This window comes from Uloborus diversus, chromosome 4, assembly GCF_026930045.1.
Source record: "Uloborus diversus isolate 005 chromosome 4, Udiv.v.3.1, whole genome shotgun sequence".
Lineage (NCBI taxonomy): Eukaryota > Metazoa > Arthropoda > Arachnida > Araneae > Uloboridae > Uloborus > Uloborus diversus.
The window spans coordinates 35,742,919-35,770,601 of NC_072734.1; the positions used below are offsets into that span (position 1 = coordinate 35,742,919).

Genomic DNA, 27,683 nt, shown 5'->3' on the forward strand with positions numbered 1-27,683 from the left:
GTTATTTTATTCAAAATGCAAATAAAGTTGCAGGAAGAAAATGAATAGGGGGCACTTCCTCTATGTATTTTTGCCCCTGGATTAACCATAATTATTTCTATTTCTTGTTTCATTAATTTTTGGTTGCAAATTAAGTGATATAACTCAGGGATGCATTAACAGCGTTAATAAAACGATTCTTGAACAGTATGCGACAGTATGCGATTAATAAAATGATTCTTGTACAGTATGCGACTAAGATTAATAAAAGAATAAAGCATTACACTGTCATGGAATCACTAGCACATAGCATTGTTTCATCGTAAAAAGTTTGAACTTAAATGTGTTCTTAAAACAAGAATTTTAACCACAGAAAAAAGGAATAGTGTACTTCAATTTTATTCAATTTATAATACAAAAATAAAAAAATTTCAAAGGGTGAATTCCCAACAATTTTATGCGATGAAACAACACACAATATTAAAGAATAAAAGACAAACAGAAAAAAGGTAATTAACCCTAAATTAGATGTGTGTTATGACATGTTTGTTTTGTAAAACAGATTTAGATGTGCTTAAACATTCACTGGAGATTCCGGTAATTTCTTCCATACTTTGGAGTTTTTTACACAGGCTTGGCAGCTCTTTTTGAAACTTGCATTTAACTTCCTACAAAATAAAGAAAAAAAATATTTACCAAATATTAAAAAGCACAATATGATTGAGTTTAAATGAAGAGAACTCTGATTACAATTTGTCTGACCAGTGAAAATAATCAAAAGAAACTGAAAAATTATAAAAAACCAACAGACTTTTTCCAGACCAGGCCATTTTCAACATGATATGTTAAGAATACAAATATGCATTATAAAATTTTGCAAACCAGTTACTGGCTTTATAAGAGGGGAAACAGTAACACAGAGTGTTTATAAAGTCTTGAACTCGAAAAGAAAATTTATTCAAGGAAAACCAATTAGGGCCATTCCACCGTGTTGTATGAAACAAAAGAAAAGTGGAACAAAGGATAAAATAGGTTTTTTTGGAAAAACCTATGCAATTTTAAAAAATAGTATCAAGTAATGATAGCAATTCTTGTTCTGCAATTTTCTTTCCTTTTCCATGTTCTCAAAGGTTACTTAGAAAATTTTAAGATTTTTCTATGTTTTGTGGCACGCAAGAATCATTTTAATCTGAGGTGCTGCCCTCAAGGGAAAAAAAAAGGGTACCATGGCATATGAAAGCTGTTATGACCAAACCCTCACTATACAGAAGGTAAATTTTGGCTGAGCTAGTGCCTGGCATGGAGGTGAAAATAGTCAATCATCTCTAAACTACGAAAGATGCAGGGGTCTTAAAAAATGTTTGCATTTTTTAGATCTCCACCGGTTGCCATTGCTAAGTTTTTGTGTCTTGATTGCAAAAACTGCTCTAAAAACTTCCCACACCAACCTCCTTAGAGTACAGAATGTAGAGTGCTAGCCTGTAGCAAATAAAAAGACGAACCTCATAGTGTCATTTGTCATGGAATGGTGATCAAATTGTGTTGACAGTATTGGGAAAAACATTGGTGAAAATTATATCTGTGGATTAGTGAGAACCTAGAGAAATTATCCCTCATCCTCTGCACTAGGAGAGTGGCGGCGATTAATTGGCCACTTAGCCGATTATTTAAAACCTGCTAAATTTTGCTGATTAATTCACAGAAAAATTAATTTCTTACATAATAATTTTTAAGTTTTCCTTCAACAAGAAACAATGATGAATACATTTATTAACAACAATAAATGGTATTTTCTGCAAACATTACTATACAGCACGAATTTGTCAAGAGTAAAAACAAAACAAATTGTTCTGCAAGTGCATAAAACTGAATGAAATATTAAGGAATAACCCTCACGGTTGATAGTCATATGCGACTATTATAAATAATTAAATTCCAGGACTTTTAAACTGCAATGCGAAAAACTTGAGAAAGAAAATCCCCTCCCCCCTCCAACCATATATTTGTAATGAATAAAATGAACTTTCAATCCAGATACATATTGTGCCCCTCCCTCAATCTTTTTACATCGTCTGCCTTGCAGCTACTTTTTGTTTTAATGTTATTAATGTTATTTTGAAGGATAGAATGTAACAGAAATAAACAAACATATATTTGATCTCACTGCAACCTCCCTTAAACTCTCTCCAAGGAAAAAGACAAAGGTTCCTAATGCTTTGTTTTATTTCTTAAGGAAAATCAGGATCATTTCCAAAGTTTATATTATGATACTCTCACCCCAGCTTTTAATAACACCAACATTTTTTTTTTTTTTTTTTCAGTTTTGTTCCTTGTAACTATACATGGGACTGTAACTATACATTTTGGAACTTACTCCTGAAATTATTAATTTTTGATTCAACAAAATACTAAATATTACTAAACATCATTTGATTTTTTTAAAAAAAATAAGGAGCATGCTTTTTTTTTTAATTTCTTTCTTTTTTTTTAAATTTTTTAAATTTTTTATCTTATTTCATTTATTTATTTATTTTTTTTGACAAACAAACTGACATTGAAAAATATGTTATTTTTTAATCTATTTTTTCTATTTTGAACAAATATACACATGTATACAGTCGATACTTTTTTCCTTTAGCATAGTTGAATCAATTTTTTCATAAAGGGAGTAAGTCCTACGGAAATGCATTAGACTTACGCCTTTTCTGAAATAATGGATTCAGTTCCTCTGAACAACCTTATAATTTTTATAAAGAATAAGAATCTTGGATTAAATGGCTACTAATAATTAAAAAGTAAATTTAAATTGAAAGTGCTCTTAAATTAGTTTGCTGATGACAGGCTACCCCTTATATTATTACATTTTCATGACTAGTTAACATGTAATTTTATTAAAAATAATATAAAAATTGGCTCAAAGAAATTGGATGAAATTTTGAAATTACTTTGGGATAATTAGGAAATAGGAGGAAAATAAATCGTCTTTAAGAAATAAACTATTAACTATTTCTAAAATCAAAATGTCAAAAGAAAAAAAAATGATGGAGAAATTGATAGCCATAAAAATAATCATTTTGATTAATAATTTGCTCTGCCCATTAATTGGTCGATGATCAACAACTAATTAATCGGTAATCAGCCAATTTGCTTATCAGCGCATCCGTATTAGAGACACTTCATATCCATTTTGACGAATTGGGATAAGTTTTGTTTTGTCATATAATATTATGAAGACAATATTGTATCAGCAATCAGTTTTCAATACATGCAGGGTAGGGTTGGGTTTTGGACTGTCCAAAACTGATTTAGGACAGAACAGGTAGTTTTTACCATCCAAAACTATTCTAAAATGCCCAAAAGTAGGCAAAACGGGTGTAATCTAATCAATTTGCATTTAGTGCAATATTTGTCATGCATAAATATAAATATTAATGAGGTTTAATTAATGAGTAGTTGATAATATTTTCTCCAATTTGGTTTTCTTAAAATTTAAGTATTTTCAACACCATTTGTGCGAGACGTGTGTTTTATGAATGGCACAGAAAAAAAATTGTTTCCAAATTTTCCAAAAAAAAAACTTTTTTTCCCAAGGCTTCAAAATTTCCAGAAGTTTTACTTCTTCAACAGAAATTTTAAGGAAATAAAAAAAAAATCAAGATAGCTTTTCAAGAGACACAGTTTTCCCTTTACCATAATTTTTTTTTTTTTTGGTTTAATAGATTTCGTTGTTTGCACTTGAATCTTGTACTGATTTTACACTTGAGGATTTCAGGTCAGTGGATTTGTGACCGTATTATGCAAAGTATTATTCTTATTTTCAAGATTCGACTCGCTTTTTCAAAACAAGTTCTGGTATTTCTTTTTCAAGCATCAAACAAGAAAGTCAATCCTGAACCCCATTCTCAGAATTCAATTTCTGACATTTCAATATCCCAAAGCTTTGCCAAATTGGGCATACCAAAATGTCTTTTAAGTGGACGCAATCACAAATCGCTAATAGAGACTCTCCTCACTTCTGAGGGCTATAGAAAAATAGAAAGTACTTCTTTTGCTGTGAGGCGCAGCCCGACTAAATTATTTAAGTAGGATATTTTGACAAACAAAGGGAAAAAGCCAAGTTGCAATGACGTCCAACTTTTCTATCCTAATTTCAAACCCTGATCACCTCATTTTTTTGACACATATATATTATTACTACAATGTGTCCTTAATATAAATGGTTTACACTACGGTTGCATTTTTCGCAAAATGCAAAAATACTATCTCAATGACGAAAGTGCAGCTAGGCATTTTCACTTTTCCTCTCAAATAATAATGAAAAAACAATGCAAAATTTCAGAGAGGAAGCATTTACGGCAACTTCATCTGAATTTAATTATAAATCATACTTGAGATGTGTAAATTACTATTTACCCGGGAGAACTCGCGGTACTTTTCGTCACACGAACGCTCGCGGGGGGCTCTGTAGGTCCGGAGTGGTTATTTCAGTAAATTAAGTTTGCAAAATAGAAAAAAAAATGTGTTTTCAACACTGAATTATAAATTGATAAACAGCCTCTATAATATGTTTTAAAAAGGAAGGTTTAAGAAAGTTTCATGATACATAAATCCAAATTTTCTTCTGAGCATTACTGATGATCGCTTTACTGTTCTGTGTCAACTTCTTCTTCATCATCTTCATTAAGGGAGTTCTCATCAGTTGAAACCTCAATCAACAAGGTCTGCAACCTCTTCATTTCATCTTTGTAGCTTAAATAGTGATGCATTTCACAGCCTCTTCCTTTACATTTACAATCTGAAATGAAAAGCGTGAGCGCTCGCTCCGGGCCTCTGAGGCCCAAACCGGAATTTTTTGGGGAAAAGTGGGAATGTACATTCCTGAAAAGCATGTGGTCAGTATGTAGGTCACCTCGAACATAGCTACTGTGGACCTCATTCATTTCCGTTGAAGGGGTGATTTTTGGCTGCGTAGTTTTGTAATGACCGGGCCTGAGAGGCCCGATGCGCGAGTTCTCCCGGGTTAAGTTAAACAATACCTTGTCTTCATGAACATTATGTCAACCCAATAAATGCATTGTTAGGAAGAGCAGAGTTGTGCCATTTGAAAAATCAAACTTCTGATCTTTCAATGCTTCTCCAGTAAGTGTAGTAGATTAAATCAAATTTATACATCTACTGGACAAGACAGAAATAATTTTCCATTTTATTTTGACATAGAAATGCAGCTGTCTCACTCCTACCAACTCTCCTCAAAACTTAGTTTTAAAAAAATTTAAAACATATTTTTCCATTGCATTTCATACTTATTGTTTATCAAACTAATTATTAAGTCTTTAAAATATGAAATTCATAATTTAATACCTCCATATTTTTAACAGTAAGATGAGCTCTTGACTTCAATTCCTGCAGTTCAAGTGTCATCTCGTCAACAGAACAAATAAATTTTGGTGGGTTGAACTGCAAGTAAGATAAAATATTGTAATTTAAGAAAGAAAATTAAGTTAAAAATTTTTTATGACATTTTGACAGCAGTTAATGAATACTTACATGACTAAATGAAGGAACAAAAATTAAGAAAATAAAAGCAAAAAGTTAAATTCTATATAAAAACTTAAAAGATAGTCTGCTTGATACTTGTCAACTTTTGGGGATGAGCATAAAGTAAAACTTCTACCTACACCATACTTGCTAACATTTGGATATTGGCATCTAGTAAAACTTCTAAGTAAACAATTCTGATCAGATTGAGAAATTTTGCTTTAATTAAATTAAGATAGCTCAAAAATAATATTGTACAAAAATAGAAATGCCACGGGTTAATAGAGCTTGTATATTTAATCAACTGATATGATCGACAAAACTTTAAGAAAGGCGTAAAAAAACAACAATAACCACTATATTTGAAAAAATAACAACATATTTTGAATTTTGAACAATTATCATCAAAATTCCTTGTTTTCGGTATTCTATCACCTTACAGTCGGACCACCAATTAGATAGATGGATAGGCAAACTTTCAGTTTACAGGCGGAAATGAATGTATCTATTACTTTCCAGGGATGCCAGCTTTTGTAGATGTACATATGTTATCCTCTAAATTAAGCAGAGTCACATTCAAATAAGTGGAACACGTGCATCAAATTTTGAGTTCTTTCCCTCATTTAGATCGACTCTTCTTAACTGAACGCTTGCCAATTTCATAATGATTCATGAGCAGACTGCACCTTAAATGTTTTAAATAAATTTCCAAACCAATCCTATTATCTAAAATCTTCATAATTCAACAGATAAAACATTAGTAAAAATTCGAGTTTTTACGAGCAGTATCGTCTTGAACCAACTTGGATGCAACTGGGCATGCAAGCCCTCTATGACAGAATATGAAATATAAGAAGAGTAAAAGTAATGGCAAAAAAACATTTTGCTCTATCTGTACTCGTTCTTTTTTTATTTCAAAATGAACCTTACTTTAAAAACGTCCCTCGTATGTGACAAAATTAAAAGCTTTCGAAATCTTTACAGCAGTACACTAAAAGTTAACATTGTTATACTAGTAAAATGATACAAAGTAAACTCATTAAAAGAAAAAAAAATGAAAATAAGTTTAAAGTTGCAAGTAAAGCCCTCTATATTTTGTATGTTTCATAAAAAAAAAAAAAAAAACAGAAGTTTAGTACATATGCCAACATTAAAGATGTAAGAGTGCACATTGTAGTAGAGAAAGAAGAAAAAAAATGGATCAAAGGTTTTTGCATTTTTTGGTTGCATGTCACAATTGACAAAAAAAATCAGTTAGTGAGAAAATATAGGAAATATTTTTTTTTTTTAAATTACGCCCACCATCGTTTTTTCAAACATAAGGCGTCTTGCTATCCAGTATAACAATGAAGTGGCTTCAAAGGGTGTTAGGGCCTGAAAGTCATCACAATTATGAATATCATGAAAAGAGGAGCAACTGTAAAGATGCTCCCCTGTCATTGGAGAAGTCCCCTCACAGAGCACACAGAGAGGCGAATCTGCCAGGTTGATTTTATGTAAATGGGCCTGTAGATAGTCATGTTCAGTTATGGTTCAGAAAAAGGCAACTCCCAGGGCTTTGGGAAGGAGAGAAAGACCAGTACGCTGCTTATCATCCAGAAGGCAAGCTCAGGGCTTTCTGTCAGCTTTGTTCCTCAGGGCAGAGACTGTAGCATGTTGGATTTTGCTTGCGAGAAGTCGCTTAGCATTTCTAAGTGGAACCGGGCAAGAAGGTGGATGCAGGGATGCAGCCTCTTTAGCCAAGATGTCCGCTCCTACATTTCTATAGATGCCACAATGGCCTGGGATCCACTTTAAGACAACCTCTCTTCCGGAATGCAAAAGAGAGTCAATGGATTTTTTTAGACTCAAGCTCAAGTTCTGAAGGATATAGATTATAATCAGTAATGGTCTGAATCGCAGCCTCAGAATCAACAAGGAGAACAATATTTTGTTCAGTTGGTTCTCCAATAGATCTACAATAAAAATTGCGTTCATTTCTCCATCGAAGTTATCCGCCTAAGTGTCGAGAAGCTCCTGAAGACTAAAATGTTTGGAGTAGGCATCGGCACTTGCTTTTCCAGCTGAAGGAGTGGCCGATCCGTTAGTATAAACCCTAAACCAATCCTGATCAGGGTACCTCAAGGTAGGTATAGGAAATATAGGAGATATAGGAGGACTATGAGTCCTGATTACCCCTAAATCTTGCCTCTCCCCATAGTGAGGGGGGGACAAGAGGTATGAGGGTGTATGCTCTAAAAAAATAACGGTACAGATGTGATATACCCCCCCCCCCCTGGCGAGGATAGAATTTTTAGCTCATTTTGAAAATCGCCAACGTTGGCGATAAAACTTTTTCCGGTAGCCCTAGTAACCCTGCAGAATATACCCGGGAAGTACAGATGTGAACTAATTCTTTTCGCACGTGTGTCCGTGGAGGTAGGTGCACATATGTTCCGCTCTTAGGGGGATTTTACGACGTGGTGTTGTTTCGTGCAATATATCTTACAGGAATGCTTATTTTGTGTTAGTTTAAATTCAGTAGTTGTGTTTTAAAGTAAAAACATTAGAAAATGCCAGTTTCTTCAAACTTGAAGGTTAATTAAAAGTTAACTCCTACGTGGTGTGTATCTGTAACGTGCCATTGTCATATGATGTATTGTTTTAGACTGAGTGTGAATATTTATACCATATAAAAAGGTAAGTTCTTTATTTTAGAATTCAAAAAAAACCTCTCACTTCCAAAATTCTTTGTTTTTACAAATCCTTGAGGGGTTCTTGTAGTATACATAACTGTGATCATACTTCGACTGTAATGTATATTAACAGTCGGAGGGATAACGGACCGAGCGGAGCGAGGTCCTGGTGAGCCAGAGGTCTCATAGTACTTTCGTAATGAGACCAAGGCAAGGCCGGCGAGCCGAGGTCTCATTACGAAAGTACTATGAGACCGAGGGCTCGTATCTCGGAGAAATGATGAAAAAAAAATTAATGCATTAATTTCGACTTGTAATTAATACAATAATTTATTTCATTGTATTTTAATATGTTTACAAAAAACCCCGGCCCTGTACATTTTTGAAGCATATATTCGTGATGCTTTTTGTTGTGCTTTTATGTTGTTTTTATATATATTATGTTCTGAAGTGCTTTGATCATGTTTTCTTACCTGATTTTTTCCTGTTGGCGCTAAAAAAGCATCGCTAAGAACGATGTATGACATATGTCGTCATACATCGTTTTCTTGGCGACGCTTTCTTGGCGCCAAAAGGAAAAAGTCGCCAAGGGTGGGGTATATCACATCAGTTCCAAAATAACACTATGTAAAATTGGAAAAAAAAATCTTTTAATTTTAACTTTTCTGCACCTAATAATAATAAATCTTGAGGGGGGAGCGCACTTAAAAATCTTGCAGGGGGACACATCGAAGTCTGTACGCTATTTTTTGTGATTGACAAAATTTTAACAATGGCAAAATTTACAAAAAAAAAAAAAAAAAGAAGAAGAACCTGAATTTGAGTAGCTTACAACATTTCTCAACTTTTGAATCATCAAAATTCAGTAACTTCGACGATTCTATCTCTGATATTAAATGTCTTTTGTCAATTTTTCAAACCTTTTTTTCTTCCAAAATTTACATAAATTCAATGTTTATGTTTGGTTTACAAATCTTTTTTGAGAAAAACTAATGAACTGGCAAACATTCATTCAAGAGGGATACTGGCCTGAATCAACTCGAGTGCAACTGGATTGAAGTTTATGAGTGGGCAGGGCAAAAATGTCACACAAGTACTCAGCTTTTTTACAGAATAAGAAACATAAAGGAGAGTTTAAAATATTGTTAAACACAAAATTAGTGAGTTCTAAGTAGTTTAAATAGTAAACAAAAACTGGAGGGTTTTGCAGAGGCGGATGCAATCGAATCTTTATATGTGCTAAGAACTGTCATTGGCGCTTTAAAATCAGCTGTAATTAGTAAATTTTATATTCATTCGAAAAAGTTGGCAAATATAATATGCAACAGTTTCCACTTTTCAAATAACCAACAAAATGTCAATATATATATACACATATATTTATACCATCAGCTAAGTAGGAGAATGTGGAGCAAAGTGAAATGGTTAAGATGACTGAGTTTTTTCAAAATGAACAAATTGGAAATTTGTTTTGAAACTTACAGTACATAAAGAAAGAACATTGCATTTTATTATGAAACTTGCATTGAAACAGTATTTTTTATTTTTGGCAGTAAATAAAGGGGAACTTTTCTTATTATTATTTTTTTTTTTCATGGGGCAAAGACTAAAATTAAATATTTTTCTAATGAAATATTTTTTATAAAATATATTTTTGATCAAAAGAATCAGTAAATAAACAGTAAATAAAAGGTTGAATGAATAAATAAAAAGATAATGAAGCAATAAACGAATAATTAAATGAATAAATCAATTAATGTATGAAGAAAAATGAATGAGCGAGTAAAAGAATGGATGAATGAATAAGTGAATTACTGAATGAAGGAATGTAAATGAATTAATTAATAAATAAAAATGTAAGTGATTTATATTAAATGTTTGAGTGAGTAAAACAAACTATTTCACTTTGCCCCATATGTACTTGAATAATTGTACAATTTGTTTAAAATACAAATAAGCTTAGTTAAATTAATATGGCAATGAATATTAGGCGGTCTCCATTAATATTTAAAATGTTAATAACAAGAACTTTATCATTTTATAGTAGCAAAAATAACTTTTGACTTACAACAAAATATTACAATATGAGAATCAATTTTTTAAAATTGCCTGTATTACCAAATGCTTTATCTTTGGCAGTATTTTTTTCCTGACTGGAATAAAATACATATGGTACTACGTAGTCGAACTAATACCAGATAGATGGAGCTAAAAGCTGAGTAAATTTTTCACCATTTCACTTTGCACAGCTATTTTACTTTGCCTGATGTTCCCCTACTACAACTAGGTAACAGCAAATGTAGAAAAACAAAGTGTTTCAATTTTGTTAAAAATTTTGCTCAGAAGAAAACATTGATATTACCAATTAAATAAAATATAGAAGTGGTAGTTCAATAACATTTAAATCAAGTTTTCACATTCCCGAAAAACTGTGAAAAAAATTACTTTGTTGAGCTTCCCTTGAAGCAGCATGAAAAAAAAATGAATTGTAATTACCTACTTGTAGCATTCAGCCCACAGTATACACATACTTCCAGATTTTTTTTTTTTTTTTTTTAATTTTACAAAGATTGTTAACAATATATATTAATAATTCTGTGCATATATACTTTAATTTTGAAAAATATATAACACTAACTGAATTTTCGGTATGTTTTTTGAAATATATTAGAAAATGATACAATTCTAAAAATTGAGCCTGCAGTTAATCATGCTGGCAAAAATGCTAAAAACAAAAGCATTAATAAACTGTTTAAAGAGTAATGATTCTCCATTTACAGAAGAAAAAAAAAAACATTTGATGTAACACAAGTTAAGCTAATACATTGATTTGAATCTAGAGAATAATATAGATTGTTTGCAACCTCTTTTATTTTGTACTTTCCTAAAAACTTTTAATAAACAATGTGACATTCAAGTTTATATCGAGTAAATGTACTCAAGTTAAGAAATTTTATTCTATTTTTCAAGTTGTTTCAGCAAGTTCAAAATAAATATAGATAAGGTATCCAGGGATAGATGCAGGCTTTTATTTTAAGCCTGCATATGGTAGGGGAGGAGGGATTCTGAACTTGTGTCTTTTTGTGAAAAAAAGATTTATTTTTTCGGCATTTTCCTTCCATATATTTTTTGTAGAAAAAAATCCTGTCATATTGCAAATAGCATGTTTAGCTATCACAAATCTAATCTGAAATCCCCTTGGCCTCAAGTATTTCATTGGGAATATCTTGGTTTTTTTTTTTTTCTTTAATTTTTTTTTTTAGACTTTAGACGAATTGATTGAGCTTAAAAATAATAAAGAACTAGTTTTATGATCGAAATTTTGAAGCAGTTGCTTTTATGCAAAGCTGCATTTTTTCGCCTAACATAATGTTTTTTTAACTGGCACTGAAATGTACCAAAAAAAAAAAGAGAGAGAGAGAGAGAGAGAAAGATAACCATTTTATTTATTTCATTTCAACTGTTCAGAAAGTAGAGACAGGTATGACACAGTGTAGGAAATAAGAGGTATCGCATCACAGTTTGCGATTCAAAATGTATGAAAGACGATACATTATCAAATTGCATCAAAAATTTTGGGATGCAAAAAAAAAAAAAAAAACAATAATAATAACTGAATACTTTTGAAATATGAATGATAAAACTAGATGTTGATGCAGTGTACTTACTGATTTTAGACGACTATTTTTATAAAATGAACCATGTTCAAAAGTTTTAATTTTTTTAAATTAACTTTTTTTAAATCTTCACACCCTAGCTAAATATTTCTGAATTTGTAGAACCACTCATTTGCACCAGTTCTTCTATTTTGTTAAAGATAAGTGATTAAAGTTTGCAAATGAATTAATACATAGTTCAAAACTTTTTAAAATACACACATTAAATATTATTTTTTAAAAGTTGTTTACTTTCTTCAAAATGCAACTTAGCAAATGTTGTAAAACTGCTTCTTAATATTAGAATTTGAGGAACAGTACTGCTCTTCAAAGTGAAGTACTTATTTTCCACACTAATACATGAGAATATGCACAAAGAAAGAGGATAAGAAAATCAAAGGAGATTAAAAACCATCCAGTAAAATAAATAATATTTCAGTTATATTTTTAACCCCACAAATTAAAAATATTATTTTAAATAAAATATAAAATAATTGTTAAAATAATACATGTATGATAATTTTAATTTAACATGAATGGAAATGAGAAGAAAAAAATACTCACTTCTTAAAATACTGATTCAGCTAGCATAGCCAGAAAGGAAGGGGTTGGCCTCAGTGAAATGCGAAGAAATGCAAAAGAAAAATAATTAAATGCAGGTTATGATACTTCCTTTTCTATTAAAATATTGGTGGCTTCTTGAGTTAAAAACATTTCAATGCACTCCAAGAATGTTTTCTTTGTGAATTCAATTTTTATCTCTGCTGAGAAGTGCAATTTATCAATAAACTTCTGACACAAAAATCATATCTATAAAAATGATAATTAACTTCAACAAAACTTGCTTTTTACCATTAAAAGCAATATTCAAGTCCATGTGTCTCCTAACACTAAATTTTTATAATGTACATATTTATACACGAATTTGGCACACCTGCCTTAAAGAGTATTAATACTTTTAACTATTTACATTTGCTACAACCTAACACAAAATTCTGTAATTTTACAGTGCATATGAGACAACTGTACAAATATCACATTTCTGCTAGTTATATCTCTTCATCCGATTCGTTTGACATAATGTTCGATTCACCGGTTACTCGACACCTGTGCAATATGGCATTTTCAAAAGCTTTCTTGACGGCTTTTCTTTCAGCTGCTTTTTTAGATTCGACAAGCCTGGCTTTGTCCAGTTTGGTATCAACGCCTAAAGGTTCGAGTTTATTCCTAGGAAGCCACTGCCATGTTCGTTTAGTATCGAAGAACAGCACTAAGTACACATTTTCTTCATAGTTGCCCTTCAGAGCAAGTACGTCTTCTGGCGGAACAGGAATGGGAACACCATTATGGAAACATTCAGTTTTAGGCATGTTAGGATTGATTATCAATGCTGGATACCATGGATAGCCCCGACATTTCGCCCAAACCAAATCTAACGGCTGAAGTTCAATAAGGTGCTGTTGTTCCTCGGCATTGAATTCACTAGAACTGCCACCAGCTTTATCCCTCCTTGTTAGAGATTTTTGATCGTCTGCATCGCTGTCACTATCTGAGCCCCCTTCTGAACTAGAGCTTGTGCTGCTATGAGTTGAAGCACTGCTGGACTCAGTATTATTGTCAGAGTCTGTACCGTGATCTTGATTATTGGATCTATACACTTTGAAACTATCAGTTTGTGGCAAAGGGGTTGGAGAGAAAGGAGGTGGACTAGCAGAAACAGAGCTACCTAATCCAACTGCTTTTTTCTTTGAAGATGTCAACTCTCCTTCTACAGTTAAACTAGTAGATCTATTCTTTCGTGGACCTTTTTTAATAGTAGACACCACATCGTTTTCTGAATGAGATCTACTCTGAGCTCTTGCACTTTTACTTCTCGTCTCCCTGGCTTCTTCCACCGATTTGTCAGTTTCAGGTTCACTGGTCTCGGAACTGGCATCTTTTATGCTTTCCCTTCTGGTTGCCATCGATCTACGTGTACGTGGAAAAACGATCAGGCTACTTTCAAATTTCTGACTCTTTTTAGTTTCAATATTTTCATTTTGATTTGACACTGAAACTTGGGGCTTAAGAACAGGAGGAGATACACATTTTTGAGACTTTGGTGATAAAGAAACATTTTGGGGCTTCTGAGACTTTAAACTTGATGAAACAACTGGCTCAGCAGTAACTGCAGATTTATTTGGTTTTTGCAAAGAAGGTGGTGGAGGAGAAACAGTTTTATTTTTAATACCTGTTGAACCTTTCAAGCCTTTTTTCCTCCCAACAGGAGGAGAAGGGAGAGCTTCATTTTGTTCATCAGAAACTCCAACGGGATGATTTCGCAAATTCCGACTTGGAGGTACAAAAGTAGTTTCAGCAGGATAAACTGCAGCTCTTTCATCATCAGTATCAATTAAAACAGAATTTTGATTGAATGATTCTTTAGCTGCTCTTCTTAAATGAGAACGAACAACCTTCTTTTCTTTTTCAATGGTCGGTTCAACTTTCTCTTTAGTTTTTGGAAACTTGGAACGTGAAGGGCAAATATCCTCCACTTCTGAAATGGCATCTTTTAATTTACCTCTGATTCTAGATGTTGTTGGTGTTAGATTAACATTTACTTCTTGTTTAGGTATTTCAAACTTAGTGTCTACTTCCAATGGTTCTTTGACTTTACCACGATTTCGGGTTAAATTCCGTGGACTAGGTTCCTCAACCTTAATTTCAATATTGTGACATATTTCAGTGTCCTTATTTTTTCCTCTGGTTCTGCCAGTATTAGTTTGTTCATGTTCACTCTTTACTTTTGATTGATCTTCCAGCTTTGGTTCATTGACTTTTGGTTTAATTTCATCCAGTTGAGAAATGTTAACTTCATCTTGCTTGATTTTTGTCCTAGTTCTATTTGGATTAGTTGAAGTGGGATGAGAAACTTTATCAGGCACCTTTGAATTGGCAGATTCTGATATTTTTCCAAATGAATACGGTCCATTCTTTTTCTTCCGTAACATAGAAGCTCTAATCGATATTTTCCGTCGAATCACATTGATTTCAGATCTCAGACGTTTTGCCCGTCTAGTACGAGACACTCCGACTTTCATTTTGTGCGTTTCATCAAGCTTACGTAGAAGTCTTTCAAGTTGTTTTTCCAAAGACAGAGGACGATCAGTTTTAGAATCATCTGCATCTTCATCATCTGGCTCATGTTCTATTTTTGGAGTATTATCTAAATACCTTCCAGTTTTGAAATCAAAATTTGAGTTTATGTATTGCTTTGCTCCTCTCAAAATAAAACCACCCTGTTCTCGCATCTTCAACGCAGCACGATAAAACACTGTATCTTTAGAATTGTACGACAGACAATTCTTTATCATGAGATTGAAGTCACTTTCAAGAGATTCAAAGCTGCCATATTCATAATTTTCAACTTTTTTCATCATAGTTGACAAGTCCATTGGATGCTTGATATATTCCAAATAATCTGGAACTTCTACTAAATCAACAGGTTTGGCGAAAATTTCTCCTGCATCTCTTTCAAGCAGTTTCTCGACCACATCTCGAAGCTTTATTATGAGGGGTTGCAACTCCATCTCTGTCGTCAACTGATGAGAACGAATATACTCTCTTTTCAACTTTTCTCGTTTGCGTATCAACTCTACTAGCAATCTGGCTCTTTCTAGATCTTGCCTCAACTTTTGCCAGTACTGCAACTGTTCACCCAAAGAGGTACATTCCTTGTCGATTTCCGGCTCACGACGAGAGGACTGTGCTGTTTGCAACCTTCGTAACAATGGCACTCCATTCCTAGACTGACGCTTCAAAATCCAATATGCAAGCAACCTGTCTAAGAATGTCTGCTTCTTGGACATTGTCACTAAGCTTGCAATTTTGGTTAATCTTTCAGGGGGAATTGTAGGTAAAGATACAATTGGCACTGCCGTTCTTTTCTCTGCTAGAATTTTACGAGCTTTCCTCATTTTTTCTCTTGATTTCGCTTTAGCTTTTGCTTTTTTGAATGTGTCAGTCTTGCCGTTATCATCATCCTGATTATTATCAGCATCAGCGGGTGCATGAACATCACAGTATGCGGTCTTCCGGACATTGTAAGAAGTTCCATTTGCATTGTTTTCTCTCACGGCTTCCATTCTCATGTACAGACCGGCTTGTTGTGCACAGGTAACATGGAAAGCTGTGTAACAGTTTGCCTTATGACATTGAATACATGCTCCTACACTTCTTTGCTTGCAAATGTAGCAGGAAAGCTTCCACCTAGCCGGGGGTATGTTCTCAATGCTGTCTAGTGGCTCCAAGAACACAGTATTGGCAAAACAAACCTCCGGTATCCACAGTGCACAAACTACATGGGCCCATCTTCCATCATCAGTCTGTTTAAATGCTCCCCCTTTATTCGGGCACAGAACACAATCTACTGCACGAGACGGGGATTGTAGACACCTCCGACAGAGCCACTGGCCTTCTGGTATGTAAGGAACTCCATAGCATTCCTGATGCACAGCCAAGTTGCACATATCACAGAAAAGTATAGCATTGGAATTTTGACATTCACCATCATTGCATATGCAACACACTGCATCTTCGTCAATTGAAGGAAGAGGATCCTTCCCTGTACTCTGACTTTGAAAGTATGATTCTTTTTCCAAACGATCCATCAAGAGTTCAAACGTGTCTGGAGAAACTTCATTCAGATCGTCCTTTTTACGCCGTTCGTTCATTATATCTAACCATACACAATCTTCTTCATCCATGTCATATTCTACATCCTCATCTAATTCCTCTAGCGATTTTTCAATAAATCGATAATAAGCAGTAGGCATTGGTGGAGCGTCAGGAGCATCATAGTCTGAAATAATACGATAAGATGCTTCCGGAAGTTTAGGTACATTGGGTGTAGCTGGAGGTTCCTTTTGCTTTTTGGAGATATCAGCATGCTTGCTCGCCTTGGTTACTTTAGCTTTAGTATGCTTTACTTCCACTTTATCTTGCTTCTGTTCACATTTTTTCTCATTTTCAGTGCCATCATGAAGAACAAAATCTATAGGTTCACAAATGTTTAACTGATGCACATGACCATTTAAATCAACTTCAACAACTTTTTGAGGCTCAGTATATCTCAAACTTTCACGTGGACTAGTCGAAACTTGCATCGGTGAGGGCGATCTGCGGTTTGAACGAGGATGCCATTTCCCCTTTTTCTTTCGAATTTTAGATGTAGGGGAATGTTGAATGGGAGGATTGTCATGATCATAATTGTATAAATGAAACTGGATACCAGGAAAGCTTTTATAGATTTTCCCGCAGGTTTTCACTGGACATTCGTAGGGAGGTTTTGTTGCTCTTAAGTTTTGACAAAAAGTTTTAACATCAAAGTCAAGTACCATTGTCAAGTAGGAGTGATATAAAAATATGAACTGAAACTAAAAGCAGTTTGTTTCAGTAACATAGAGAAATTTGAAACACCATATCATTATGCTGAATTATATTTTAAGCAAATGTGTCAATCTTAGAAAAGCCTCTATTTGAATTTATTGCATCTAGACAACTACTTAATATTTACCAACCTGCATTCGATATTTTTTTTCAATGTTAGTTTCAAGTTCAAGAGCAACTCCCTCTAACAAACACTCAGCTTGATTAATCTAAAATAAAAAAAGTAGAAACAACTATTAAGCACAGAATAAAGACATTTGCTAAACAAGTATTCAAAAATCATTTAGTTACTTATTTTAGAAGTGCAGTACATTTTAATATCAAAATATCACACATACATTTATATATTAGCAATTGATTCTAAAATATTTTAAAGTGAAGTGCATGTAAGTTCTTCAGCTTTCAAATGTCAAAATCCATTTGATACATCTGCAATAGTGGAGAAATTTCTTTGATGCATATTTAATGAAATACTGATAAGTTTCAAAGTTTACTTTTTTATATAACCCAATATTATTTATATTCTTTAACTTAATACTACAATATTCTTTATGTTTGTATCTCTTTCGTCTTCATATTTGTCGATAATTTTCAAGAAAATAACTTGGTTTTGTATGTATGTCTGTCTCCGAACACAGTTATTGTCACTGTTCCATTGAGTTTAATTTCTGTTAATGGAATAGGGTCAGGTGGAGTGGAATGGGTATAAAAACAGGTATTTTTGAAATGATTATCAAACTATTCAAATCTGACATCCAACAATTAAAAAACCATGACTGAGTTTTTAGATTTCAACAATACACTTCACATATCCATAATTATAACTACTGAAATAATCTTAATGTTTAGTGAATAAGCTATTAATGCAAAGTCTGCTTTTATACTTATTCCACCTCATGGGGTGGGGTATAATTTTTTCATGGGGTATTATTTTTAATTAAATTTCAGAGAGAAAACATGAATTTATTTATTATGTTTTCATAAAAAGATATTAATATTAGGGTAAACATCTGTTGAACAATATAGTCTGTAGTTTCATTGCAATTAAAGGTATAATGTCCAGGATTATTGAGTATTGGCTGACTAGGTTTTTTAATGATCTATTCTTCAATCTCCATTTTCGCATTATTGGGGAAGGTGAAAAAATTTCCCATCAAAGATTTCCTAAGAATTCTTACAACATAGGCACAGTATCTAAAGATTCAAGAAGTTGAGCAATAAAACATTTTTTTTTTTTTTCATTTCTGAGCAATGTACCTATTCAACTAGTACCCAATCTCCTGTAGATATCGTACTGGTCCATGAGCTTAGTGGAATGAAAGTTTGATCAGACTGGTTTTCAATTTATTTAGTCAGCTCTGGCTTTGTCTAGTGGTTGCAGGGCATGACTCATATTAGGCAGTTGACAAATAATAATTTCACTATCAATAGCATGCTTTATACAGTTTCATACGTCAGATGCCTCGCAAAAAGTTTGAAACATTCTTCAAAGTTTTCAAAGGTTGTGTCTTCCATCCAACCAGATTTAGTGCAACCGTATGCTACTCTTAACATAAGGATTTCAGAATATAAAACTTTCGTTGAATTAACAATTTACTTCGGAGAAAAAATTTTAACTCTCTGACGGTCCTGGGTCAGATGCGTGGAATTCTTCCAAGTGAAAAATATTTTTTGAGTAACTTGCCATGTAACTTAAGTGCCCTACATTCTATCAATGCCTAGCTATCGCCATGCGTTTTGGACCCCCCCTTTTGACAACAAACATTTAGTACCAGAAAAATAAGTGTAAAATGCTTTTGAAACATGCTCAGTAGGATGTGATAAGACGTTCTAAAATATCAGAGAGTTAATGAGAAAAAAAAGGTTTATTCGACAGCCTTTGTCATTAAGCCTAATATTATACCCATTCCACCGCACTTAAAACATTTTAACATATTTCTTAAAATGTATGGAATTTTTCTTTTCTGATTCAGCTGACAAAGGAGACTTTCTTAGATGAAAATAATAGTAATAGAATACTATCTCAATTCAAACAACATCCTAAAAATAAAGTTTCAAAGATATCAGTTAGTTTTGATTCTTACAATGTAACTTTCAAGAAGGCTGTCACTAAACTGTTTCCATTCAGTCTTTTCTTGGACAAAAATAAAGTCAAACTATTGTAAATAACATGAGTGTTCTCATATTTTTTTTAACTGGGTTTCTTTTCTGCAACTCAAAGATTAATAAACTATCCATTCCAACCCACCTGACCCACAATAATGTAATCATGCTCAATATCTTTTTCACTTAGTTTACATTTTACTATTTTTAAGCAAAATATGATCTAAAATGAGTTGCAATTTGTTTTGGCTTATTAGATTCTTGAAGTATACAATCATTCTGCTTGAATTAAATGATTAACTGACAATAGATAATGTGTTAGAACCATATACTAATTGTATTAAAATAAGTTTATAGATTATAACAATAAATTTATTTATGAAACGTAAGAACAAATAGTTGGTTTTCATTTCGTTCAATTTCTTCCGGCATGTCCGAAGTACATACAAAAACGTGGACAAAATAGCAACCCTGTATTTCTTAGCTTTTTTTTTTTAATTGCTTTTCCAACAACAAAAATACAAGTCAAAAACAGGAAAAGGATGTGCTTCAGTTTGAATTCCTTGATTTTTTTTTTTTTTTTTTTCCAAACGTAATATTAGAGCAAGGGTTCATGATACAGACTACGCCATTAAAAATTTTAAAAATGGTACTGTGGGTAATTTAAGAGAGCTTTTTGATGTTGTTTTGTGAGGGCTCTCATCCTAAAGGGGCTGCTCCACAAAACTTGAGGGGTGTGCACCATTGCCCTTGAGGGGATTAGGCATCCTTGCATTAGAGCAGCATTTCTTAATTTCTTAGACAAGTAAAACCCCTTTTTGATGTATAGCTTTTATTCACAGAACCTTGGTATTTCTTCAATTGTATAGATTGAATGTAACATTTCAGAGGTCCTTTTTTTGCAATAAAAAGGAAAATTTTTACAAATAATATTTATTCACTTGAAAATAAATTTCAAAAATTAACTCAAAATTTCTCAACTTGGAGCAACATATTCAAACAAAATGTTTAAGTTGAAATTTTAATGAGGAGAGTCGTACTTATTTTTACTTTAGTCAGTGCCTCTGAAAGCAATTTTCTAAAGACAGAAATGTTTGCTTATCCTACTTTCTTTTGCAATCTGAAATTTTTGGAGGGTGAATCACCAGTGCAAGAGCTTCTATTTCTGTGGTAGGGAAAATACTTGACGCTATTTTCATTATCCTTCGAGTTTTCTACATCAAGTTTTCCTCTTTTCAAGACAAACCTCTCTTTTCCGGGAGTAAAGAATCCCACGACAAAAAAGACCGGTGACTAAGCTCGGGTCTGCGCTCAGTTGCTGAACTTGAAGTTGCTGCTCCTCTCCCATACGGGAAGCAGACCTAGATAAAATTTAAAACTGTCTGTGAACTCAAATGAGTGCTTAAAAATTTTTTGCCGAAAAACGTGGTACTCCTGCCATGCCTTATATTGCAACCAACAGAAAAAGTATAACGTTGAAAGTGAGTAAAGTACTACAATGCAAGCAGAATGTTTTTTCAACTATATTTACTTTTTTTATAATATTATTAACTGGGTACCTCAAAATTGGAGGAGATAAACTCTGTTACTAATCAAAATAAATAATAATAATTATGTTACAGAAATTTATTTTAAAAATATAAAAAATTTCTGCAAGCTTTGGAGATTTTCTGCGAACGGCGTTCGCTTGTTTATCTGCATCTGATGGGAAGTAAAGGTCAAGGTTTACAGTCGGCACTTGCCACGAGGGGACTCAGTTTTCAAAATTGGTGATCCCAAAAAATTTCTATAGTCGCCAACTTTTTTTTGGATTATTTTTATTTTAGATCCCAAAAAAAAAAAGAATTCCACACCACTCCAGAGATTTATCAGTACAATCAGGATTCACCGAGGGAGACCGTAAGCTGACTAATTGTTGTTTATTTTACAAAGCTTGAATGTTCTTGCTTGCGGCCTGCCTGTATGTTGGTTATTTTACATTGCTTGAATGTTCCTCTTGCGAGATTCAGGCCATGTAAAATAAAAAAGAATACAGTGATGGAGAAAGTCATTTACACAAGATCAGACCGTTTGCTCTTTTGTCCTGAATCTTTGTTTTTCAAGTAATTAGGGTACTATAATCATGATTTCAAGAAGAAATCATTGTATTTTAGATTATATTTCAGATTGATTATGATTATGCCTACAAAGTAATTACCTTTTCACATTTTTGGGTTAGCTGCTCAAATGGCATATTAAATTGAAACTGAATTTTTTTAACATTGTATTATACGCCGCCGCGTATTATACGAAGCTTTTTTTCATCAGGCTGATTTTTGGACCTGCGGATTATAGTCCTCCCGCGGATAATACGGTTCTTACTTTTTTCGACTTTTTTTTCTAAAACAGTTATATGTTTCGCTTTAAATCTTGTGCTGAGAGTATGAAAATATTATGCAAGTGGCTCTTTTCAAAAAAAAAAAAAAATTATATAAACCCTCGAAGGTCGTTCCGATCATAATTCATTCCCAATTAACTCAAACAGCCTTCATTCTGAAAATTGTCAAAATAGGAAGACTGATTAATTTAAAACTTGTAAAGGCTACTTGTTTTTGATCTCACAAAGTCCCCCCCCCTTGCTCTTTTTTATCATTTCTTCGCCATAATCATTGTTCCCTGTTGTCCCATAAATCCTGTGTTTCATTAAAAATTCTCCTAAAAACAGATATAAACTATATGCTATATTTCTGCTGTGATGTGGACATTAATACTCGAGATCGATTATGAACATGTTCCATTGAAAATCGTTAAAACAACGGGGGGTGGTTTATATTTATTCGAATAACAGTTGTAATTTTTTAATTATCAATTGCATCAGATTAAAATATAAGCCAAATAGCCAGTCTTTTGATCCATGGATGCAAGTTTGGTGATGTGTTCAAGACGGAAAATATTTTCAGCTCCCCCCCCCCCCTGCCCGCATGCAGGCTCAAGGAAAAATTTATGTGTATTAATGTTGTAGATTTTACAATGCCAGGTTTGGAATCTGTTTTTTCGATTTAAATTTTAAGCCTTTAAATTGTAATATTTAAGCGTTTTGACATCATATTTAGAAAAAATCTAAAATCCAGCAATAAGTGGAGGGGGGGTCTGGGGGACTCTCCCCAGAAATTTTTCAAATTGAAGTCCAAAAAACGCTATGGTAGGCCATTTTGGTAAAGTTTTGGGAAAGGAGGGGTTCAGGAACTCTTACATCAATTATTTCAAACTGATCGTCCCAAAATAACAATATTGGGCAGCTTTCAAAAATATTAGAGAAAGGGAGGGGGGGGGGTGCTCTGGGCTCTCTCAGAAATCGATGTTTTAAAAATGAAATTGTACTCCATCTTTCATAACGTTTATAAGCTTTTTGAATGCACTATGGAAGGGATGGAGTTCAGGAACCCTCCTTCGGCAATATTTCGAAATTGAAGTTCCAAAAATGCAATTTTAGACGATGTTGGATAATGTTAGGGGTAAAAGCGTTCGCAGCGCCGCACCATTAGTTTTTGCCGATCGTAAACATTTTTATTGCAGCAATAAAATCGCTTAGGACATAAGGTTTTAACTTTTGCAACATAAATCAGTTCTGATAGTAATGTCCTACATAAGGTAGCGCCAACAAACCAGAAATGAAGGAAAGGTGGGGGAAGGGTATGGCCGACTAATGATAATGAATTGGCACCATTCCCCCACACAGTCTTCATTTGAAAAAGAATTCTTTTATAAGATAGCAGGTGTTAAAATTAGCAATAAAAAATCGCTTCAGTGAAGTAGATATATTTTTTAAACAAGGTATCCTTTCCAATATTCCTTTAAATTTTCAGCATCAAAACATTTTCTGAAGAGAACTCCCGAAATCCTTCCTCTGAGTTCACCACAAACGTCCTAAATTTCAATTTTTAAGGCTTCAGTTTCTAAATTGTTTTGTAGAAATAGTACCCCTCTTACCTATAAACATGACTTATGACAGCCTAAAAGTTTTAATACTTTAATTTTGGAAACTTTATGAAAGAACCTTCCTACACCCTTCCCCCTTAAGTCATCCAAATATAGCCCAAAACAAAGCTCTTAAAATTTCAGAAACGAAAATATTAAAACTTATTGAGAGAAAGCCTTCGAATTCCCCCTTCTTAAGTCTTTTAAAGATTACCTAAAACTGAGTTCTGAATACTTCAGCTTTGAATATTTTTTGGGAAAGGGGAACCCCGAACCCCCAAGACAGTCTAAAGTTGCTCTTTTAAGACTCCAGTGTCGGAATCTCGCCTAAAGAGAGCCCCTTCCCTCCCTCTTGACATTCCCAAAGACAGCTTAAAAGTTTTAAGACTTCAATTGCAAACACTTTTCGGGAGAGGGTCCCAAATGCCATTTCACTCAAGTCCATTTAATTATAGACTCAAATAGTTTTTAAAACATCAGCTACAAAACATTTTCATGTTAAAACACCAAAACCATCTCTCATAAATTCACCAAAGATTGCCTAAATTAGTGTTTTTAAGACTCAAATTTTTGATTTTTTTTTAAACCTCCCCCTCCCCTCTTTTACATCATTAAAGACATACTAATAAGTTTTAAGAGTTTGCAGGGGAGAAATATCAAACTACTCCTAGCTTCAAAAATGGCTTTCAATTCAGTTTTTCGATAGTTTATACTGTAACCCTTAAGTAACACCTCCCCCCCCCCTCTTAGATTGTCCAAGATATCAACTTTTTAAAACCTCAGTATCGTGGGTTAATTTGCGAACTGATTACCCTCTTCGCAAGAGCAGCGTTTTTTCGCAAATTCGTGCTGCCGTTATTTTTCTCCTTTTCTTTCTCTCCTCCCCCCCCCTCCCATATTTACATTCTAGCGATTGTTGGATTCAATGACATTGGAATTTAGTGATTCCTAAAGTCTTTGTCAAAAATGCAGGAACGGTTGCTCATCGGTGTTTCCAACCAGCTTGAGATTTCCTCTCGATTATTTCCAAAATTCCCATTTTCATTGAAATATTCAAAATCCCTGATAGTTTCCGTTTTACCGGGTGTGTGGACGCCCTTTGATGTGGCGAAAACATTTCATCTTGTCAGCAATCACTCTCAATCGGTGATTCAGATTCAGCTCTTTAAGACATTTTAAGAGTGTACATAATTTTCATTCATGCGTGTAAAGTTTGCAAAAAAAAACCGCAAATGAAAAAAACGAAAGAATGATCGAAAATAGCATGAGAAAACGCTAAATTTTCAATTAGAGCCAATTATTTCGAAAAAACAAGGAGAATAGCGAGTAACTCATCGGTCTGCAATGCAGTGAGTTGGAAATAACAGAGCTATACCTAAAAAAAGTCAAACGGCGCGAGTCGAAAAGCCACTCCTCCAAAAGCACGTTGCAAACAAAACAAGCCCATGGCGGAAAACCAAGAGAATATCGATGTAAATTCGTGGTTATGGAACGGTCCAGTAATTAAAGCATATTTTCCAAACACTCAATTTCTCTTTTTTAAGTAAAAACTGAAAGAAAGGCATCGAATTTCTTTCCGTCCCGACCTCCGTCTCGGAAATTTGTCCAAGACGGAAATCCGTCCTGAGACGGAAGGTCATACATTACTTAATATTAGGTTGTATGAATGAAAATTGAAATCTCATGTCAATTTCAACACAAAGTCGGTTGAAGTTTCCTTTTTTTTTTTTGTTGAGAATCCCATTTTACATTTACTGTAAAAATGATACAGAAAAGGATACATAAAATATCTAAAGAGTGAAAACTACACTATAAACTCGATTTAATGATTGTCAAGGGACTGGAAAAAGTCAACGTTAAATCAAGGATATCGTTAAATCGAGGAGCATAAACATTCAATGCAGTCAAGCCCAGACCAGTGAAATATATCATTAAATTGAAGAAATCCCTAAATCGGGTATCGTGAAATTGACGTTATACTGTGTTTTTAAAATTTGGCTGTTATTATGCATGTATATGTTCCAACGTACGTGAAAATAAGCAAAAATATGCAATTGTGCATTTGCATACAATTCAAGTTCTACCCGTAAGCATGGGCCACTCAGTCATCCTTATTATAGCCTTTACTGTACTGTGACCAGGGTTTGCTAATATATATCAGTCGATATATATCACAATACGATATATATCCAATATTTATTTTGAAAGTATCATGATAATTTGATATTTATTTTTTCAACTATGATATTTTCAATATAAAAAGTATATTAATCATAGTGTTATATTGTTCATTTATTATTATAAATAACCAAAGGGTTATGCACTGTATTTTTAGGTGTATAATACATCATTAATATAATAAAGTAATATAATATTCTTTTTTACTTGTATTTTATTTTCGTAAAATTATTAGTAATGTAGCAATTTTAATTCCTATTAAAAGTGCCTAATTAAATATAAAACTTGCTCTCAGGAAAAAAGAAAATGTCTTATGATTGTGCACTGACTAATGCATATTATATATTTCTGAATCATAAAACTATAAAAGTAACTAACAGAAGAAAAATGAGTAAAACAGAGGCTAATGCTAAATTAACTCCATTAAATTGATAAAAATGTAAAATGAAATATTAGATATAAATAATGAAAGAAACACTAATTTTAAGTCTACATACTGTAATTATGACGTAAGAAAATAAAGAGTGATTTGAGGATGCATTAACTATTTTGAAGACTTTTGTGCTTATTAAACATATTGGATATTCAAAATATTGGATATTTTCAAATCCTGACTGTAATCAACACAACATACCTGACCAATACCTTCAAAAAAATAAAATAAACTTTCATAAACATGGATGTCGAAAAATTTTGAAAGGAATTTCCAAATTATTTTAAACATCTAGTTTTTTAAAATTTGACTTATTTTCCATATAGCAACCACAGAAATTCAGTCAAGCAATAGAAGACTTGATTATCCTAAAATAAGTCTGCGTCAACCTCTAAAGCTCAGAGGAAATGAAGACTCTGGCTCAGCCTAGAATTATAAAGCCTCCTACTCCGACTCCTCCAGCCAAAAATTCAGTTCAACTTCTACTCTACAGCATTAGTACCAGCAGCAGTTAGGAAGTAGAACTACAACTTGCTATTTTTCATATTTTGAAGCGTACGAGCTTTAAAGTCAAATGACATTATGAAACAAATGCATTTATTATGTGTTGCGTCAGTTCAGTTTTATTGATATACTTTCACGAAAATCAAAAGTTGCATTCAATATTTTTCCATTAAACAAGCAATTAAGAATCAACATTAATGTATGAACCTACTTGAGGAAGAGTCACAATAAATTTGGAAATTTGGTAGTGCATGCATCGATTTATCTTCATTGACATTTCACCCAATGAAAACAGTTTACAAATCATATTTCTTTGGAAACAAATATAATGATTGCTAATTAACGTCAAATTAAGAACTAGCGAAACCTTTATAAATCGATGCAATACAGTTATTTTTTTATTACACTAAGCTGAAAAAATCATCACTTTAAAATCATGCAGTATTTTAAAGTAAGATTATAAAATAGCTTTTGGATATGATGTTGTTTTCATGCTATAATCAAGAATGAATTGAAATCTACCAGACAGGAAATGTATGGGGGAACTTACTAAGGCCTCTAATTTTTCAACGGCAATTTCCATATTCGTAGAAAGGATTTTGGGACAAATAAATAAAAATTATTGCTATATATGTTTTATATTTTATATATTAATATATTTTGATTTAATGCCCAACGGTAACAACAATTGCATTAGTAAAGTTGAGTTGATATTTGCTTCATGAAGCACATCCATAGGTTGTGTTCGACGAACCTAACTATACTACCGGTGAGAAACCGAATACCAACCGCAGCGTTCTTTCATCTACCGGTTACCATTTTAAGCTGTTGATTGGTTGATTAAAGCAAGTGATCATTTTCTATCACGTGATCGGTTAACTGGTAGCTACCGGTTGAGCTCGTCGAACGCAAGCATGGAGTAGGCTGCGCATAGAAGAAAATCGCCCCCCCCCCCCCTCTTTCTTCAGCGGTACGTACGAATAAAGCAACCATTTAGATTCAAAGCCATTATTGGCGGATTCGAGTCGGTGATGGTTGGGCCCAAGGTTTCTACTGTGTAAAAAGTTTAAAAATTTGGTTTGAAAAGCGCAGTTGATTTTAAGAGAAAGGGCTCGGGGTTAGTTCACAGGTTCACACTAGCGACACTCTAGTGTGTTGGTGCTCGGGGAGCCCTCCCAGGAAGTTTTATAATATTCTAGTTTTAAAAATGAGGGGATGAAATAAAGTTCAGAA

General features: G+C 33.2%; 1 protein-coding gene across 1 annotated transcript; it reads right to left on the minus strand.

Moving 5' to 3' along the window:
* Positions 1-364: 364 nt before the first annotated feature.
* LOC129219813 (peregrin-like) lies at positions 365-27,142 on the minus strand. The gene is made up of 4 exons (XM_054854118.1): positions 27,001-27,142; positions 12,413-17,484; positions 5,341-5,436; positions 365-647 (listed from the first exon to the last, which is right to left on the minus strand). Exon 2 carries the CDS (start codon positions 17,224-17,226, stop codon positions 12,898-12,900), a length of 4,329 nt encoding a protein of 1,442 aa, XP_054710093.1. The 5' UTR covers positions 17,227-17,484; positions 27,001-27,142; the 3' UTR covers positions 365-647; positions 5,341-5,436; positions 12,413-12,897.
* Positions 27,143-27,683: the final 541 nt, after the last annotated feature.